Source organism: Silene latifolia, chromosome 5 (assembly GCF_048544455.1).
Source record: "Silene latifolia isolate original U9 population chromosome 5, ASM4854445v1, whole genome shotgun sequence".
Lineage (NCBI taxonomy): Eukaryota > Viridiplantae > Streptophyta > Magnoliopsida > Caryophyllales > Caryophyllaceae > Silene > Silene latifolia.
The window spans coordinates 14563343-14579008 of NC_133530.1; the positions used below are offsets into that span (position 1 = coordinate 14563343).

General features: G+C 40.5%; 1 protein-coding gene across 1 annotated transcript; it reads left to right on the forward strand.

The window, feature by feature from the left end:
• Positions 1-14364: 14364 nt before the first annotated feature.
• LOC141656794 (jasmonate-induced protein homolog) lies at positions 14365-15423 on the forward strand. The gene is made up of 3 exons (XM_074463847.1): positions 14365-14446; positions 14593-14925; positions 15054-15423. The coding sequence occupies exons 2-3, from the start codon at positions 14599-14601 to the stop codon at positions 15243-15245; spliced, it is 519 nt and encodes a 172-aa protein (XP_074319948.1). The 5' UTR covers positions 14365-14446; positions 14593-14598; the 3' UTR covers positions 15246-15423.
• Positions 15424-15666: the final 243 nt, after the last annotated feature.

The window sequence follows — 15666 nt, forward strand, 5'->3', positions numbered from 1 at the left end:
CGATCGAGAAGGTCAGCGACATTGGAATGGTAGTTATACTTATTTGCCTTTACGAGCCCCCCCCCCCCCCGGAGTACGTACCCCATATGGTGTCTTATGGGTATTACATGCGGGAAACCACTATTTGCGGCTCCGGGTACGCCCCTTGTCACCTATGCCTCCAATAGCCCCTTGTTGGGTACATGATGCAAGCGTAGCTCATTATAATGGCCTGTATCGACATCAGCTATCTGTATGGCGCAATTACGCGAGTTGATCTTAGCTTTTATTTGTCCGATTATTGTACCTTTTATTTTATATATCCGAATATTGTACCTTATATTTTATTTTATTTATCCGATTATTGTAGTTTATTATCCTCTGCATCCGATTAAATGACTTAAAACGTAATTTAATTAAAACATTCCTTAAAACACAATTTGACATATTTTAATTAAAACATTCCTTAAAACGCGTTTTGACATAATTAAAACATAAACCAATAAAAACATAATTAAAACATACCATACCCCAAATACCAAACCCTAAACCCTAAATACCAAATCCTAAACCCTAAACCCTAAACCCCAAACCCCAAACCCTAAACCCTAAACCCCAAACCCATACTGTTGGGTTTGTGCCTTGATTCTGTTAACCGCCGCTTCGAATAACTTAAACGGTATCCGTATCTGTTATTGGGCTAGGTCTGTCTTGGGCCTTTATTAGGTCATTCTGTATTAGGTTTAGAGAGTATTATATAAACTCTCTAATCCTCTACCTAGCAGTTATGCTTATCATACCGTCTGAATCTGTAATCTGAAAACTCCTCACATATCAATAAAACTCTCTCCCTTCTGCCCTGTGGACGTAGCTAACACACCGTTAGTGAACCACGTAAATCTGTGCGTTTGTCTTTTATTGTTCTCTATTTGTTCTTTCTTGCTTCTGTTATAACACATACCATAAATGATTATTACTTAAAACATAACATAATTAAATAACTACCGAACTTAATTATCTTCCGATGATGAAGATGACGATTCCTTATCTTCTTCATGATCTTGAATCTCAATTCTTCAGGTTGGGTAGACATATATTGAGTCAACAAATCATTCAAGTAGAGATAAAGAATTCCTTGCCCCAAGACTCTACCAAAGACATAAGTCTGATAGTCTTGGGTAATCGATCACGGTGAGAATGCGCTCAAAATATGTAAAGATATCACTTTTTAACCTGCGAAACTCCCACATCTTCTCGTTTAGTACTTCATCAGAAACAACCTCATCTCTAACTGCTGGAGTTAGAACATGATCCGGGTTTCCTTGTAAAATTATACAAAGGGTACCAATTGGAGGCTCTTCAAGCATGTGCCATACAATTGTCACCGGGAACCACTGATTCAAGACGCTCAATTAGAATTGGTAAATTTTGAACAATTAAATCGATTCTTATTTGATAAACTCTGATTTTTTGAGCATTTGTGAGAACCATTTTAGGATTGGATGTTATGAGTGAATAATTAGTATTGTAGTGAGTGAATATGATTGGATGTTGTGAATGAAATTGACATAGAATGGCCTATTTATAAGCTATTAATTGTAACGGTTATTTTGAAAAATAACGGTAACATTTGAATTATAATGGCTATTTTGAATTATAACGGTAACATTTGAATTATAACGGCTATTTTTGAATTATAACGGTTATTTTGAATTATAACGGTCACATTTGAATTGTAACGGTTATTTTGAATTATAACGGTAACATTTGAATTATAACGGCTATTTTTGAATTGTAATGGTTATTTTTGAATTGTAATGGTTATTTTGAATTACAACGGTAACATTTTTCCCTATATAAACATCTACATAATGTTATATTTCTGCACTCAACTTCAACTTTTTCTATTTTCCAATCATCTTCATCTTCTTCCATTTTCTTCTTCAAATCTTTACTTATGTCAACATCATCCTCAATGTGGGAAACCACCCAATTGAAGGCCTTGATTTTAAGAATCAAATTTGCAATCGTTGTCAAAGAAACGCTATCATCAAGATTTCCGGGTCAGTTACTAATCCGAAGAAAGCGTATTTTAAGTGTGTACCTTGCGATCATTTTGTGTCGTGGTTAACTGAAGATCATTTGACAATAACAAAAAAGTTGAATATAGCATGTGAAGATGAAGGTGATGATGCATCAAGTGCAAATGTCATGAAAGAGCAAGTGATAGGTATAAAAAAGGAGATTTCGGAAATGGCAAGGATGATGAAGTTTTATTTCAAGTGTATCTTGTATTTGTTTGTCTTCATTATGTTGGCCATTGTCATGAAGTAGTGAGTATTTCCAGAAATGTATGAATTTGCATCAGTTGCTATGTATTCAATAAATTTAAGAAATTTCAGAATTTAAAACCGTCATGTTTTTTGAATTAACCAAGGTTCAAATAGTTAACTAACATAATCATCCAACATAAAAAATGTCTTCAAAAACGTACAACATAAATGAAAAAAAAAAAAAAAAAAAAAAAACTAGTCTCCTGACTACTGATCATCCTCTTCCTCGCTATCAGTGTACACACCATCTGCTCTACGCTGAACACGATCACCGGGTGTTTGACGAGGTCCTCGCTCACGTATGATCTCCCCAGCCCTCTCAACCAATGGGTCGATGTTCTTCATCATCTTACGGAAGAAGGAAAGCTGTTTCTTGTCATCGGTAATTCTTTTGGCCTCGGCAAACTGAAACACTAAAGCACGTGCGATCTACCGCAAATTGACAAAAACAACTAAAACATTATAAACATTATCGACGAACAATAAGAAAGTTAAACAATTATTACAACAATCGTAAGTAAAATTATTACCTCAAAGCAGAATATCAAAATCATCCGTGGCGCGGGGGCATCATGGTGGTCGGGATCAATGATGAACGGGTGAGAATTCCCATTATACCAAGCCTCATAATCTGGCGCCGGCTCACCCGGAAACTAGCGGTCTCGATCTACGAGAAATGTGAACCACGTGATCCCGCCAAAGAATCCCAAAGATGATCAGTCTCCGCAACCCCAACCCTAACCTCGTACCCTATCCCCGAAGCAGGACGATGCGCTACCAATCTCATAATGGGATTGGGTATGATCTGCACATACCCAAACTGTCGTAAACACCGATCAGGCTGGTACGGCTCGGCTATATCCATGAAACGAACACAACCGTCATACAAAGTACGAGGATGATACTCCTCCTGACGCGACCCGTACGGATCCCACCTAATGGAAGCACAAGTAAGCCCATCTAACAACCTCCGATACTCCAACAATTTCTCCGCATTTTGAGCGAAGGGACCAACGGATCTCCAAGAACACGACCGAGGCTGAGTAGGGTCAATTGCCGAAGGTGGACCGGGTCTGAACATAGGAAAATACTCATAGATCCACGATTGCAACAAAGTCCAGCAACCACCAATAGTCTTCACACCAGCACGTGAAGCCACTCCCAATTGTCGGTACATGAAGGCTAGTACACCGGCTCCCCAAGCGTAGTCGTGTACACCATCAGTATCATACACTAAAGGAAACAACTGAGGACGTAACCTATCACCTGATTTGTTGACAAAAAGTGTCGACCCCAACACCGTAGCCAAAAACCCCTGAGCAAAAACAACATCACAATTAGCTCTCGCCGTTTCACAAACTGCATCTACCAATATACCCCCACTCTTGTAAATAGGGACCTTCTTACAAGAGTTTAACGGCAACCTCAACTGGTCTGATGCAATCCCAAAGAAGCCACAAACATACATAAGGGGATCCGCCAACGTCCCGTCATTACTCTCCACCATACAACAGTTACCATCAACCCGAACACCTAAGATCTGCGCAACATCGTGAAGGAGTATGGACATCTCCCCAAAAGGCATGTGAAAACTGTTGGTGTCGGGTTGCCATCTCTCAACAAAAGTAGAAATAAGGGGCATGTTATAATGCTCGGCCATGGAATCTAATAGGTGAGAAAGACCAGTACCGTCATAAATAGTCCGAACGGCCGGAGGGAGTTGCCAACAACTCAACAACCTCGTCTTACCAAACCGGTGGTAACCCGTCAAAACTGGTCGACCGACCTCATTAGGAGTCGGCCATAAGGTGTTGGCAATGTGGCCCCCAAAGCTAGGAATCACGTGGGGAAACATCGGACCACCCGGAACACGATGATCGATCAACCAAGAGACATCCTTACCCGACTTCTTCTTCTTTGAGCCACCACACTACTAGAACTACCATCCGACATCCGCCGAAAACGCCCCTCCTCATTCCGTCTACGTGGCACCCTACGCACTCGCTCATAACCCGCCTCCTCCTCACCTATCACATCACTGGATCGAACCAGCTCCTCCTCCAACCGCTCCTCAGTCCACGAATCGCTACTACCATCTCCAACCTCAGACTCAAACTGGAGCCCCTTTCGAGCTCGAACGTGACGGTCATTTCCTCCACCGGCCATCTATTCAAAAAATAAAACAAAGAATTTATAAATATAAGTTTAAGTAAATTAAAAATTTAAAAAAAAACAAAATAACCCGGAACGGGGTTTATTAATAATAATTAATTAATATTTTACGTAAACAAAACGAGACGCAACAAAAATATATTTACAACAACTTGATTACTTAAATTAATAAAACAAAGAATTTATAAATATAAGTTTAAGTAAATTAAAAAATAAATAAAAAAACAAAATATCCCCAAAAGGGGTTTATTAGTAATAATTAATTAATATTTTACGTCGACAAAATGAGACGGAAAAAATATATATTTACAACGACTTCGCCACGGACGAGAATTATTATTAATAATTTATTAGTTTATAACGATAACAAAACAAGACGGAAAAAAATTTATTTAAAAAAAAAAAAAGTATCGAGAAATTCTAAAACATAAAGAAAAAAAATAAAAAACGAGAAATGGGCCAGACGAAGGAATTCTTCGTCCAACTCCAAGCCCAGACGAAAGAATTCTTCGTCCAGAGCCCATATTAGACGATGAATTCTTTCGTCTGGGCCTGGACTTGGACGAAGAAGTTCCTCGTCTGGGCCCAGAATCCGTCTTTTTTTTTTTTCGATTAAATGTTTCGATTATTGCGTTTGATTTTCGCGTAACACGACTAAATCCGATTGAAATCAAAGCATCTATCCTAATTCCGTCACAACTTTGGCATCTATCCTAATTCCGTCACAAATTTACAAACTAAGCAAAATACTACAAAAAAATTTTTAATACTAATCACATACCTTGTTGAATGTTTGAATTCGTGACGGAAATTATGCGGTCAATACGTTTTTTTGTTGAAATTTGAGTCGGGTTTTTTTTTTTCAAAATTTCGAATGTGAAAGGTAGTTATTGAATAAAAAGAAAAGGGTTTTTCCCATTTGTACCCCCGTGGTTTTCACTTTTCCCATCTGTACCCCTTCGTATGGCAACTTATTAACTGTGCCCTTAAACTTAATAGTTGGACCCATCTGTAGCTAAACTCAATTAAACCGTCTGTTTTAGACGTTAAATGCCAAGTTGGCGTCTTACTTGGCAATATGACTTGGCTTTTCTTTTCTTTCTTTCTTTTTTTCCAAAAAAACTTTCACCCATTTTTTTCAATCTTTCCCTCCATTACTTCCCCTATATAATTCACTCATCCATTACACTTTCCTCCCATTTAATGACGTTCAACTCTACATTCCTGATTTCCCCGTCTCCTCTCAATTTTGCCCCTTCCCAGCCATTTTTTCGTCACTCCTCCTGCTTCACCGTTTTAAGTTAATGTTACTGATGGAGTGATGGGTATGACTGGAAAGGAAAATTAAAACAATTCACATTAGTTGTATATCTTTGCCTGTACAAGATGAAGATGAATAAGGTGGAGATCATTTAGGGTGTGGCTGAAAATCAGAGATATGATTTATTTAGACGTCGGAAAATAGAAAGGCAAATTAATCTTAGAGTATTTGGTGTTTCACACACACAAACACTAGCACTTTGTTTGAGTAGAGATATTTGGAGGGAAAGGGCTGGGAAAAAAAAGGAGGGAAACGAAATCGGTTAGAGAATTAGTGGCACGGATTTGGAAGTGTTGGAGTCTCCGTTTTCTGTTTGCAATGCAAATTAAAAGCCCTCAATCATAAGAAAGATTTGAGGAAAAACTCTTATTGTTTTATTACCCTTCCCTACCCTTTGTCTCCCCTTCATTCAACATCCATTAATTGGAAGATGTAAAAGTTTAATAGGGGTGGATGAGTGAATTATGGAGAGAAAGATTGAAAAAAAAAATGGGGGGAAATATGGAGAGAAAGATTGAAAAAAATGGGGGGAAAGTTTTTGGGAAAAAAAGAAAAAGAAATAAACAAAAGAAAAGCCAAGTCACTGCCCAGTAAGACGCCAACTTGGCACTTAACGTCTAAAATAGACGGTCTAATTGAGTTTGGCTACAGATGGGTCCAACTATTAAGTTTAAGGGCACAGTTAATAAGTTGCCATACGAAGGGGTACAGGTGGGAAAAGTGAAAACCACGAGGGCACAAATGGGAAAAACCCAAAAGAAAAATATAAGGGGGAGTGTGAGGGAGGGGCAAATTTGGAAGTTCATTAAAATTGTCGACGATATTTAGTAATTTGTCGACGACCTTTAACAGCCAGGATTGATTTTCCATTTGGTTTTGCTTTTAAGACTTCATGTGCTGGGCTCATGTTTTGGACAAGAATTCACCTTTCTTATTTCTTGGCCCAAAAATACAACCACTACTTTTTGTTTTATGGAGAGTCCAAGTGGAAGCCTTGATTTTTGGGGGTGTTGTGTGCTGGGCACGCGAGGAACAAAAGGAGAACACAAAGAGCCGTCATTTTGTTTTAGAGTTGGAGGCAGAGCTCTTCACTGGGGTTTTTTTGTGTTCTGGGCAGAGAACATGAAAGACGGATGGTAGGAGTAGTTTTAGGGGTTTTTAATTTTGTTCTTCCAAACAATCCAAAATCCCTCATTTCTTTACATTTCTTGGTTTTATTTAAGTTAGTATTTGGGTTTACAACAATTGTAAGAGGATTGTTATCTCACTTTCATTTAATTCAAGTTGGTATAATTTATTCTCTTCATTTCTTTTATTATTCTTATTTAATTTAATGTTATGTTTTTAATTAGTTTAGTCTTCTTAAATTAGTTAAAGTTCTATTCTTTACTATGTTTAGTGTTAATTATTTCATATTTAGTCATTAGATTAGTTAAAGTTTCAATCTTTATAACTTTAATTTGTGTAATACCATGTTTAGAGTAGTTAGTTATGTCTCTTGTGTTAGATTAGTAATGAGTAGTGAGTAGTCTTTCACTAGGACTCGGTTTAACCCAACATGAGTAATTTCATTAATTGATTCACATAAAGGCTAATTGTTGGGGGAGATTGGTAAGGGTAGACTAGAGGATTGACTTGTTCATGGGTCATTTTTGGGGCAATGTTGATTTGTGACCCTTGTCCACCAACGAGAGTGGTTAGGTTGGGAATCGGGTATCCGGAATTTGACCCTATTGCTAACCTAGGTTGAGACCAAAAGGGAGAACCAAGGGCGAGTACCTCTAGTTTAGCATTTGAAATCGACCTCCGAGAGGAGGAGTGGGATGACCCGGAATTTGATGGGGTCTTAATGACCTTAGCCAATATTAGACTACCTTGGGAAAATGCATGTTTTTGGGGTTGTCGGGTGTTGAGTTAGGGATTCCGACCTTCGAACCCGAGAGGGGGGTCTGAGGCGAATTAGAGCCGTCTCCTCCTTGCTTGTCTACCCAAATAATTAGCCTAGGGAATCAAGATGTTGAATTACGAATTGTTGTGGGAGAACCGAGTTCTAGGCCTTTTAATCATTTGAATTACAACTTATCCTTCTTTCTTGCTCATTTACCTTTCTTTTGTTAAGTTTGAATTTCATTTTGTTTTAGGTAGCATTAGTATAACAACCTCATCTTTTATTGTCGACTTAGCTAAGCATAAGAATTTAGACAATTAGTAATCACCCTTTCTCCTTGTGGTTCGACATCGACTACCCTTTACTAGTTGAGTAAATTGTTTGATCGGGTACGACGACCTCTACTCCGCTATCAGGGACGTAATCCCGTCTACAAAAATCGTCGTAGACCGGGTAGGAACCGGTGGATTGGTCATAGTAAATGCGGTCCAACTTCCGCCCCAACACATCTCTCACTCGCGGCTTTAGCCGTAGCAATGTCCATCCTCTCCATCCACTCGGTAAGGGAAGGTGGTAGGGGAGGGTAGGAAGGTTGACCCGAGGAGGACCCCTCACCGGGTTGGAATTGCCATGGTGGGGGTTGGTGGGTTTGGGGCATGGTGTATCGGAGTGAGGAAGGAGTGACCGTTCGACTATCCCTCGAATAAACACGTGGAGAGTTAGGGGGAGGTTGATCGGTGGGTGGTCCCTCTTCAATTTGGAGGAGGTAGTCATCCTTGTCTTTTTCAATTTTGATTGCCGTGACATTGGGGAGTGGGATTGAATTCTTGTAATTGATTTGCCAATACTCATGGTTGTCAAGGGGGTTCACCTTAAGCCACTCAAGCTTGATGGCTAAGTAATGCTTAGTCAAGTAGGTATCCCCCGCGATCCAATTCATGGTGGAAAGGTCCACCGGACGGTCCAATGATTTATCAATTCGGGTGATGATGCCACCCACATGGACCGGGACTTTTTGTCTCGGAGAATTGGCAATTTTTGACAAATGAATTGCAAGGTGGTGAGCCACATTAATCCGGAAGGCGGTGGGTTTTGTAAACAAAAAGGACCCCAAAATTTCGAGTTCATTAGTCCTAAATACCCACGGCTCATCCACCGCTATAATTGTGCATCCCATAAATCTATGCCAAACCCGAATGACGGGGTTGTTGCAACTAATTGCGGGCCTCTTTACCCCAACGGTATCATCAAGGCCGGATATGGCCTTCCAAATTCGGGAGTAATGAAATTCAGCGGGAGGGTTAAAGGATGTGGCATTTTCTAACCCAAACATATTAGCCAACCGACCCAAAGAAATTGTATGGTCCCGGTTCATAAGACGAAAGCTGAGAGTAGCCACCATGTTCGTCTGACGGTGCTTGCTAATTCTCAAGCTACTCAAAAATTCCCAAGTAAGCCTAGGATAAGTATACTCATGCATAAGATACATCCCCCTCATCCCGACTCCGGTGAAAAGAGCCTCCATCTCCCTAGCTAACCCGAGGGCCGATAAAAATGGATGATGTAAAAACTTGGTAGGGGTAAGGGGACGATTCTTGAAAAGTATAAACTTACCTTTCTGAGTTTGGGTAGCAAACTCTACTGATGGGAAATCCGGGTCCGGGTTGGTATCGTTGGCGGCGCGCTCAATAAGCTCCACTTGAGACCGTGCAACTTCAGCTCTTGTTCTCCTTCCCGACATATTGAAGATTAGAGGGGATTTGGTGAAGGTAGATTGAAGATTGGTTGAGATTTGAGGGAGTTAGGGTGTATTTTGAGGGAGAATGAAGGAGAAATGAGGGAGAAAGGAGGAAAAATCAGATGAAATGAAGAAGAAATAAGGGCTCCTCGCGTTTTAATTTGAGATCTGATTATGTGTCGTGTCGATCTGCCGGCAGAGCACATTCCCCTTTTTCTAAATTTTTCGAATTTTTCTCCAAATAAGCTTGTTCTCACTACCGGTGGACCAAACCGGCTGCCGGTCCACCGGTAGAACACTCCCCCATTTTAATTTATCATTGACAGGTGTGTCCTGCCGCCGGTGAGCTGGCTGCCGGCCTACCGGCAGAACACTACTCAACTCATTTACTCAGCTTTCTCAACATCTTGATGTGTGTCCAGCCGGTGGGCCGGCTGCCGGCCTGCCGGCAGAACACACTTCTAATCAACTTCTTCAGATTTTCACGTGTTCATCAATAAATATGTGCTCCCTGCCGGTGAGCCGGCTGCCGGCCTACCTGCAGAACACACCCCAACTTCAATTTTCTTCAAACTAATTTGGTCTCGGTACCGGTAGGGGCACCGGCTGCCGGCCTACCGGCAGAACCCACTCTTCAGCTCTTTTTCAACAATTTTCATTCAACTTGTTCAATTTTCACAAACTCAAAATTCGAGACTTTCCGATTGACCTTGGGACTCGTGTTTTCCACAATTAAGCCGATGCATCATGTCGGGATTTCGGGTCAAACGAAAATAAGACTTGTTTTCCTCTTAAGTGACCTCCGTCACCAATCCAAAATCGACAAAATGTGCTTCCCGAATCTCTCATTATCTACCTAAAATGTATGTTATTTACAAATTGCATGGGTTGCCTCCCATGTAGCGCCCTTGTTTTATGTCTTAGGCTCGACCAAGTCATGGATTACAATCACGGATGGAGAAGATAAGTAGCAATTGAGTTTATACTCTTCAAGATGGGTGTGCCGGCAATCTAGTGCTTCAACCTTTGTCCATTTACCTTGAAAGCTTGGTCCCCATCGGATATTTTAACCGAACCATAGGGAAAAACTCGGACCACGGTGAAGGGTCCCGACCACTTTGACTTTAATTTCCCCGAGAATAGCTTGAATCTTGAGTTAAAGATGAGAACTAACTCTCCCACCTTGAATTGCCTCCGTATTATGGCCTTGTCATGAAATCGTTTGGTCCTCTCCTTATACAACCTAGAGCTCTCATAAGCCTCTAGCCTAAACTCTTCCAATTCATTGATGTCAAGAAGTCTCTTTTCTCCGGCACTCTTCAAGTCAAAGTTGAGAAGTCGGATTGCCCAATGTGCCTTGTGCTCCAATTCTACCGGTAAGTGGCAAGGCTTTCCATACACCAACCGGAACGGTGAAGTTCCTATCAGTGTTTTGAAAGCGGTCCGGTAAGCCCATAATGCATCGTTGAGCTTAGTTGACCAATCCTTCCTTGACCGGCTCACGGTCTTCTCAAGAATCATCTTAATCTCACGGTTTGAGATCTCGGCTTGTCCGTTTGCTTGTGGGTGATAGGCAAGACTACGCCGATGTTGTACCCCATGTTTCTTTAGAAGAGCATCTAGAGTCCTTTCCCGAAAATGCGTCCCACGATCACTTATCACAATTCTTGGAACCCCAAACCTTGGAAATATGATTGTTTCCATGAGTTTTGTTACCGACTTTGCATCACAAGTTTTCGTTGGGATAGCTTCAACCCATTTGCTCACATAATCAACCACGACAAGGATGTAATCATTACCATGGGATGAGGGAAAAGGACCTTGATAGTCAATCCCCCATACGTCGAATACCTCAACCTCAAGAATGTAGTTTGCGGGCATTTCGTGCCTCCGTGAAATGTTTCCGCTTCGTTGACACTTATCACACCCCTTGACATAGCTTGCCACATCATAAAATAGAGTAGGCCAATAAAAACCGCATTGGAGTACCCTTGCGGCGGTCTTTCTTGAAAAAACGCTGGACTGACCACCCCCTTCACTCTCAGCTTTCCTCTTCTCAGCACCCCTCTCTTTGGTCATCTCAACCAACCTCTCAGCCCTCCCAGCTCTCTCATAAACTTCCTTAACATCTGTAAGGACTCCCACCGGTAGATTATCCATGATCTTAGGGGTCAACCCTTTCTCAAACTTCAAAGCTAGATTCTCCTCACTCAGCTCCATATCCTCAGCGTATCTGGACTTCTCATTAAACTTACGGTAGTACTCTTTCGGGTTGAACCTAGCTATATGGATACTGATCTTGGAGTGATCAACCTCCTTATCCTTCCCCACTCTCTTCAAAGCTTCCGTAAGAGCATCTTGGTGCTCCAACATCTTTACTATGTCGTCAACCGTCATACTCTCAGCTTTAGCATACAAGGCGTTTCTTTTTGGCGGCATCTTGGAACTATATAAGAAAAGGTAGACATAAACACTCATACTATAAACCAGAACACGCATACGACTTGTACAAAACCCACTCGGTCGAGCACCAAAACCCACTCGATCGAGTTGAGGCCACTCGATCGAGTGCCCCACCTACTCGAACGAGTGCCTCGACTCCAGAATCTGACCAGAAACTTTTCTAACACACACTCGATCGAGCATCTAGCCCACTCGATCGAGCTGACCCCACTCGATCGAGTGCCCGTAGTTACTCGATCGAGTGCCCAAAAACTCGCTTCTGCCCAGAAAACGTAAACTACCCACTCGATCGAGTCAGACCCACTCGATCGAGCCATGTTGACTCGTAAACACTACCCGCATGTACATCTAACTTTTCCAACATTATATGCCTCTTGTATACTTTCAACATACAAAAACAACAACTATGCATGCATATATACGCGACTTTTATATACTAAACAAAACAATTTCATGCCATATTTCTAACATGCCACATTGTAAGACAATCAACATGCTTCATCCATCCAACATATAAATCACATGTATATCAATTTTCATTCCATATCTCATATCCTCCACATTCACACATCCATCGATTCACATCACATATTATTATATAGATACTCAAACAAGAAGATCACACATACGATCCCGACACGTACCCCATGTGACCGGTTCAAAATTGTAGGGCGAGTTCGCGGCTTTAGGACGTCTCCCAAGCCTTTGCATTAGCTCCTACAACTTCTACCCCGTGTTCATTTTAATTTGACTCCCTATATTCATTATGTTCATTAGTTACAGGTTTCAGGATCGTCACTCTGATACCACTTTGTGACACCCCCATACTCCAAGTGCCTTACCAGGACAACTCAGGTATAGGAACGTCACCATCTCGGTTACCCGAGGCAATGAATATCATAAGACAATAAAGAAACGTACTTTAAAAGTAAATATAGTTTAAGTGATTACATGTTCAAAACCAAAACTGATAAATGAAATACATCCGAATCCAAAACTGTCTACTAGCAAAAATGAACAACTACAGACACCATCTGACACAGCGGAAGACTCGTCTAATGCCAAGTGATGACTCATCCCAGCTAGCCCATATGCATCATATCAAACCTGCTTAATAACTGTTCACCATCCCCGAATGGATCACCACAGTTTTACAAAACAAACAACGGGGTCAGTACTAATTACACAATACAAACCAACATGAACAAATGCCAAACAGCTCAAACCACACATCAAAACCCCAGTCTCCATCACCAAACTCCACACAACTGACTACACACTAAAGTGTGTAGTCCTGCCAGAGTATCCATCGCAACAGATACTCCACACTGCCAGTGGGGGACCGCAGCCGTTCCCACCTAAACCCCGCTCATCTCATCGAGCGATAAACCCATGTTCCTTAATGTGCACATCCCTTCTGTGGCGGGTTCCACAGAAGGCGAATCAAGGGCGTGAAGCCACTCCCGTAAGTGACTCCACTAACCCAGGGACGCACCCCGAAGAACATAGACAATTATACATTAATCACAATACAAAATCAACAACCGTCTGAATCAATCAACAATACGAAATCACAGCCGTCTGAATCAACCAACAATCACTAACTACAGCACAATCACCACATAATATGTAACTAATACTGAGTAGGAAAACCCTATCTAGAATGCAATCACAGAGTCAGTCGATCTAGCAGCTATCTCAAAACCTCTCTTCTACGAACCCTCCTCCTATACAAACATTCATACAATCACTACCTTAACCATACAATCATAAAACCCCCAAAACCCCCAAATTAGGGTTTGACCAACATTAACCAATTGCTATAAAAATGATACGTAGAACTTACCCTTGACGCAAGGATCACAACGGTATAAAGAACACGAGAGTCCGACACCTCTAGCTCCGGGATTTGCCAATAATGCGAATGAATCAAACAACGTAACTTGCAATCTCTCTTTTTGTGTTTTTAGGTTTGTAAAAGTGTTTAGGAAAAGACGACGAAGTATTATATATTAATTCGCATTATTAACAAAACCCGTCAAATAATACCCGATAACCGACTTACTCGATCGAGTAAGTCACGTACTCGATCGAGTGCCACTTACTCGATCGAGTGCCAAGGCTACTCGATCGAGTACCCTACAGGCAGACTACTGTTTCGTATACCAAACATACTTACTCGACAGAGTAAGGCCCACTCGATAGAGTACCCAAAGACTCGTAAAACCGTAGTATTACAAGTAGTGATTGTACTTACAAAAGTATGTAGAAAATAAGTGTTAGCTATTTAACTTGGGTCCCCATTTTTTTTACGATTATCATAAGGTAGTCTCTTTAGTCAAAGAAAAGAAACGAAGAATATGATTCTTGTTTAAAGGAGGTGATGGAAAATTCTTACGCTATGGTGTAAATTAGAATAATGAATCTACTTTTTTTATATCTGTTATTGCGCATAGATGTTTTCGAATACTATATAAATAGCTTACGTAGTAGTATGGTTGGGGCAAGCAAGACGCAACGTTGAAATTATTAACATCTTCACAAATTTCAAGGTATGAAGAGTTTTGGTGCATGAAACTAATTATTGTTGTTGTTATTTTTTAAATAAATTACATGCTATTTGATTTGGTTTTATTACTTTCATTGTTTTGAATGAAACTAAGTGATTAAGATTGTTGTGTAATATGTACCATTAAAGCTCGATATGGCTACCATGCAAGAACAAAATGTCGCGGTTTGCGAGAAGACAGTCAAGCAGCCACAAAATGGTACCCAAGCCACCATGAATAACCAGACCCATTTTGCTATGACTTTAGCTAGATCTCATAACTGGTCAGGCGCTCCGGTTGGCACTTTTCCGGAGAAGATTTTTCCCAATAACAGTGCCATATTTACCCACTTGAAGGGAAACTTTTTTGGTTCCAAAGCGGCAGTGGTGTATAATGGGAAAAATGCATCAGGCGGGGACTGTTCGTGGGTTTTGGCATGGCATGCACCTGCAGATAACACATCACCTCAGACTCCTAATAGGGTAAATATGAATTATTTTAAACGCACGCACGTAATTATATTGGTGATGATAAGTTGATTAATCATTTTATTAGGTTGCAGTTTATTTTCCTTAGATCATTTAATTTTTTTTACTTGGTTTAAATGCAGGTGTATGTTGTATGTGGCGCAAAACAAGTCATTGCCAATCTGACCTTTGATCAAATTCAGCAAAAGTTGGACACTGCATTAACTTTTGACACTTCCACCGACGCAGCTACGAAGACACGTGCTGACGGCAACATCAGTGACACAGTCCCAGACATTGCTACTCTTATCGCGGACTTTAAACTTATCCAGTAAAGTCATGGACCATAGTTGTCCATATATATAAAGTACTGTAATAATAAAGAGTCGAAAAATTACCGTGTAATCTATGCCTTCATGTTTGCTTCCGGTGCATGTACACTGGTTGCTAATATTATTACCTATTAAGAAGGTTAAATAAATCAGTAAAGTGAGTAATAATTATGACCATAAACTTTATTGTAGTCTATTTACATTGTCAAATTTGCGAGCCTAGTTACTTGTTCAAGAACGCATGAGGATGAGTTTGCGATATTGAAGCCAACGCTCGTATATAGCCTTAAACTAATTGATTGGCATTCAATAATGCCCCCCTTTGAGACTACAAGTATAGAAATTTGTGGCCTACGAATAATTTTTTCGTAGAAGTTAAAAAAAACGATTTCCACAATTTTTCATTTATTCATAATCTCAACAT